Source organism: Charadrius vociferus, unplaced genomic scaffold (genome assembly GCF_000708025.1).
Source record: "Charadrius vociferus isolate BGI_N301 unplaced genomic scaffold, ASM70802v2 scaffold21, whole genome shotgun sequence".
NCBI lineage: Eukaryota > Metazoa > Chordata > Aves > Charadriiformes > Charadriidae > Charadrius > Charadrius vociferus.
In genome coordinates this window covers 1,324,044-1,330,043 of record NW_009646850.1, presented here as the reverse complement: position 1 = coordinate 1,330,043, position 6,000 = coordinate 1,324,044, and the positions used below count along the sequence as shown (strand labels likewise).

General features: G+C 36.2%; 1 protein-coding gene across 1 annotated transcript in view; it reads right to left on the bottom strand.

Annotated features, from left to right (window-relative positions):
- Window positions 1–4,296: 4,296 nt before the first annotated feature.
- GAB1 (GRB2-associated binding protein 1) overlaps window positions 4,297–6,000 on the bottom strand; it is a 43,357-nt gene continuing 41,653 nt past the window's right edge. Inside the window, 1 exon segment of the mRNA XM_009894171.1 lies at window positions 4,297–5,787. Within this exon segment, the coding sequence (XP_009892473.1) occupies window positions 5,629–5,787 (159 nt within the window). The 3' untranslated portion in view covers window positions 4,297–5,628.

Genomic DNA, 6,000 nt, shown 5'->3' with positions numbered 1-6,000 from the left:
ACTGTTAGGTTATACAGCGAGTCACTAGCTAGTTACAGCTAGTTCAAGAACAGCTCAACTCTCCTGCAATGTCTACAGCTAAACTTGAATAAAATATTGAGATGCTCTACTGTCAGCCTTTTATTTTTCCAAATCAAAAGCATTTTATTTCATACTTAAAAGTGCTCAGTCTATTCTAAAAGTAATAGTACGCCCGGTTCTACTTTGTATTACACCTTCTAAATATCTTCAGAAGACTGGATTTCCACACCCTCTCCCAAAGTTCAATCAAGTTGCCTGGGTACCCTGTGCAAGCCACGCACGTGCATACACACTAGCACCTGGCACCAGCCAAAAAGAACCTCAAACAGCATTTAATGAAATCTTATTGTAATAGTAGGATTGGCCTTTTTCAAAATTCACGTGACACATTTTCCTACTGTTTCATTGCAGATACAACTTACCAGGAAAAGGCTTGGCAACAACGACGGATCCTGTAAGAATTTTCAAGGGTGAATCACTATGATTACTACAAATGCTGATTTTACAACTGCAAGAAAATTTTGAGTCTCCATTTTAACAACTTTGTATTTTATATTCTAAACTGCATGGGATTTTTTTCTATTCCATTTTACCATAGTAAACTAAAATATTTCAAACTTAGTACGTCTTATTAACATTTGCTTTTTGTTCTTAAACACAGAAGTAAAAGGCATTGGCCCATGCCTTGTGGTTTAGAAACTGAAAAATAATTCTACTGGCTTACTACATTTGGCATCAGAGTGAGACAATTATTTTTGCAAGTTGATTTTAGCAAAATGTTTATAGTTTCTTAAGCGTGTACACTGCAGATGACACAACTGTACACTTCAGCTAACTTGTTTCCTATAAAGAAGCTGAAGCAAACATAGATCGTCCCGTTCAAATAAAACATGGGAATTTTCTTTTAAAGATCATCTAAAAAGAAAACAACTGTCATCAAAGCAGTCTAGCTCTGTTTATCTAACAATGAGATCCAAAAGCCTTTCAACTAGTTATGCATCCAATATCTGCTATTCTCCCACTTTTGTTACTGAAAATTAACATCAAGGATGCTGAACCATAAACATATACTGGGAAACTTATGTCAGAGACATTGCTCATAACCATCTCAAGCACCTTTTATTTTTGTCCCACTCTGCACCTCATCAGGTTGAGACCCGCACCCAAATTGCTTGTTCAGTTCAAACAAAAAGCCAAACAAACCCCTCACCGTTTGGTATTTGGTTCATCTACACCCAATCAACACAATGTTTTTGTGGAAAAATTATTACACTAATTGCCAGACATGCACTTTCTTTGTGGTCATGGACCACATTAGTATTCTCATGTCATAAGACAGACAACAAGAAATGAACCTTAAGAAGCAGTGGTTGGTACAATACACAGAGACCAAGAGCAGATGCAAGAAATACAGAGGATAATCTCCAAATTTAAGTTCACCTGTGGATAGTGCTCAGCTTCTTAAGAGCTATAGGTGTAAAATATCCAAACAAATTAAGTGATATTATTGCCTCCTAAAATTGCACAGTGATATTGTATGGCAATACCTTTTTCTTGAGCAAATTAATATGCTTTGGCTTCTCATGACACAAACCACTACAGCAAGGGATGGAATGGAAGGCATCTCCAGGGCTGCTAAGTTTCCCAAGTAGTTTTGCAAAACTTCTCTCTCTATGTATATATATAAATTCACTGCTGCAGTCAGTAATAGCTAAGCTTAAATTTCACTGTGATAAAAATCTTGCTTAGCTCATAGTGCAATGTGAAAGCTATAGAGCTGCCCATCACTCCCTATTTAGCTACATGGAGCAATGAATTCTAAATTACTTAATTAAAACAGCAAGGCTGTAATTTGTCTGTACGCCCTATGTGTGGCACCATGTCACAACTACCATATGTGAATGGCATTGTGAATTTTTTTTTTTTACATAAATACAAATCTCAGTAAAAAAGACTAATGATCGTGTTTTTATCTTTTCACCTTTTTCAGTGTCACTTTACAAATTTTTAGCAGAACAGCTGTGTCTTTGCACTTACACTTTATAAGGTAATAGTGATTACGTGACAGTGCGTGAAAGTGTGGCCATTAGTACTTATGAGATAACATGTTCATATTATAGCAAAGTGATACCAAGCCATCTTTAGTCAATCTTAGTGCACAAGGCACTTTCTTTTGAGTTTTGTGAGCAAGATTTTGTGTATTTGTAGAAGACCTACTACACACTATTTGCAGTTTAAAATTACTGTTGTTTATGACGCATACAGCAGTGAAAACTACATCCACAACTGGTAATATACTGTTTTAGTAATACAAGAATGAACTTACCTGTTTGAAAAAGAACACCTGATGAACAACACTCACAAACTACTTCTGCACCGATATCTACTGGAATTTTCACCAGCATCACCCATCTCTCTAACCAGTGTCCTCACAAAGCTAGTAACTGAAAGTTACACAAGGCTAACATCAGTCTCACTTTCTTGCTACCACCTACAATTTCAGGATTCACATTTTCAATTTAATATTCACATCCTTAGACTATCCAAGTGTTCAGACAGACCTGCAGCATGAAGCCCCACTCTAGCTTTATCGGTGAAAATGAGATGAATCATCCAGAGTTAGTATCATGGCTCTGCTTCTGAACTCACTTTGGACAACAAGTAACTAGCGAAAATACGTTACTGGAATTAGGGGGAGAAAACTGCTTAGAAATCCGATTAAAAAATTTTAGACTATTAGTCAGACGGTGTTATACTGTCGGTACAGGCTGAAAAATGCTGTTTTCCTTAACAAAAGGAAAGCAAAAAGCCTGGAAATTAAGGGTGGATTCTCAATCATAGTAACAATTGACATTGTGAATGCTGCCAAATTTAAAATGAAGAAAGAATAAGTGTACTCTATAAACCAAGGACTGGTATCAGCAAACTTAGAGCAAAACCACCTTGTATCACTAGCTCAACAAGCGGCCACCTTAGGAAACAGATTCTTTTAGGCATTTATACTTCACTATCAGAGATGCTCACAACATCTGAAAAAAATAGCATAGATACAAATATATAAGTATTGCTGCTTGATTACAAAAACCCAAAGAGTTTTAAAAATAATACATAGTTGTATAATTGGAAAATGTTTCATGGACAGATGGGCTAGGGATAGGTAAAAAATGAGCAGCCTTTCCAAACTTTCCCCCTCAAATTCTCGCATCTATTGAGGGAATAAAGAAACATGAGTTAGAAATATTCCAAGATCATCTTACTCCTTGGGTGCACACATGAGTGCGGGAGTCCACAGCACGGATTCTTCTCCCTAATGACAAGCGCCAAAACAATTATGTAGGATAAAGAGCAAAGTGATTATCCAACCACATCTGTTAACGAATTACAGGCACCTCAGCAGTGAAGATAGACCACCGTCACTGCACTGATAAAATGCCTAAAGCCAGTGTCCTAAAACAAAACTACCATTACATTAGTTACCAAGTACTCGCCATGCCTATGGGTGCTTCAACTGTAGCATCAGTGAAGAAGAGTTTATTACTGGATAGGAAGAGTGTCAAAGCAGAGTTGAGCTATAGCTCCACAATCTTTACGGATCTGAGCTCCTTTTGATTGAGCCATCAAGGTCCCCTGGCTCACATCACTTCTTCTGGCTCCCAAAACACTGGGAATTCAGATTATTTAGCTGCTTGGTGCAGGGTTTTAAATCAGACATACGTTTTGAAAATTGTTTTAGCTGTGCATTTTTTTTGAGAGGTTCTAAGAAGTAATCTACAATTTTGAAAAAGTATGGTTGGTATCGAGGCACCTTCATAGATGCATTAACATGGGTTTGCTGTTTCACAGGACAGAGTTACACATCAAAACTGAACAACTCGATTTATTTAAAATTCACCTCAAAATGCATTGTGTTTAGTTTCTTTTCTTAAAATGAACATTCAAAGCATCAAAATATTACTAATTTAAAAACAACCTTTGTTAAGAATAAGATAATTTACATACTGTAGATTGTGGCTGTGAGGGGAGAGAAACAACCGATGGTAGATTAGGCACAGTACTAAGGCCAACATGCCAGAAAACAATACAGCTCTATGCTCGACTTTTAAATGATCTGGACAAAATAAAACAATTGGGTGGGAAAATAAAACCAACCACTTACTTGAGGGTGTTTGTGTAAAAAAAAAAAAAAAAAAAAGTGTTAGTAAGTTTTCTATCTAGACCTAACTCAGTCACGTATTTAAAAGAACTCTATCTTCTTCCAAATAACAAAAATATTTCTAAACCAAGGCAGATTATTATTTGGAACTGGCATAGTAAAATAAAGGATCACAGTATACAGAGCTTAAAATCCTGTACCAGGAAAGAGCAACAAGTGGTTTACAAGGGGATCATTTAAGTATATTATCTAATTTTTAAAAACAGAGATATAAAATATCAGTTGCATAGGGATTTAAATATAAGGCCAAGCAGGAGGTTAAAGTAAAATAGAGATCATAAGAAGGGCACTATGGTGTCAAAACATAGTATTTCCATTTGAATTAATGTCTAATTCAAAATCACAGTATTTTGCTAGTACTACAAACAGTGAATGTCAAACTGTCCCATTAATCTTGAACTGAAAACTGACATTAGAACTTCTAAATAGTACAAAACTAAAGCTCATTGTCTAAACCTGATCAGTATGTTAGCACAATAGTGCTTGGTACGTACCTGATTTATATACTCTACCTTCTGTAAATAATATAAAGGTTATTTCATGTTAATAAGTGTGAGATCACAATATTACTGCATGCCATCAGTGGTTTGCAGGCTTACTTGATATTTAATTACTCAGTCTTTAAAAGTGTAAGATCCCACCCTGCAGAATCTTCACCCATTGAACACAGAACACTGTCATTAATAAAATACAATAGAAGTTCCACCACTAACAACTAACATAGAAGCCAGGATTGTAGGTCTAAACCCAGTACAGTTCATTATTATTAACTCACAGCAATTTTTGTTAGGAAGGTAACCTGTAGACTTCCACATAATCTTGCGTGTATTAAATATAAACAAGTATGTAACTAACGGCCGTCTCTTGGCATTTCAAGTAGATTATTCAATTGTGAAAGTATTTCTGCAAAATCAATTTTAAGTTGTTAAAATGAAGTTCAAATATTAATTTCCATATCTACATGTAGCTTAATTAACCTAAAATTGTAAGGAATAGTAGTGTAAGGAAAAACAAAAAAAATCTCCAGATGAAATTAGGCATTAAGGTATGCTAACTGGGAATACCTGAACCAACGTGGTAACTGAAAAAGTGCATAAACATAGTAATACTACAAATGTGTTAACTACAGAACAAAAGGTTTTCTGAAAGCTAAGCGATACTATTTTACATGTTATTTACAGGTTGCAATTTTTCCAGAGACCACAGAGCCCAATCTACGATCTTAAAATTCCGTCGATGTATTCGAAGTGTCCATTCCCTTCCATCCTATTCGGTCAAGAACCTATTCACACACCAGTGAATCAGGTACTGTACAGTCGAACAACACTGCCACTGTGGTTCTGTAATTCTTCAAAATTCACTCTTTTCTGTTCTTTGCAGCAAAAGCAGTATTTTCATTTCACGCTTTTCGTAGGCGTTTCAGATTCTGTAGACTGTCTCCCATCAGTCCATGCCTCTCGAGTGCTCTTCAGTGCTAGTGTTTTCTGCTGGTCAACCACAACGTAATCAACTCTTTCATCTGCCACGCTGCTGCCTGAACCACTGCTCTTTTTCTGGGAAAGGCAAGGGAGGGTGAAAAACATATGTTAAAATAAATTAACAACAAAAGGTAAGCAGATGTCCAAAACAGATGTAGAACAAGCACATGTTTCTCTGAAGGTCCAACATAGGCTCTCCGACTGACCATTTGACAAACTAGTGAAGATGATCTTGCTGGAGGCTCCCCTCTTTCCCAGCAACTACTTGTGAAGAAATTTTAAACTCCT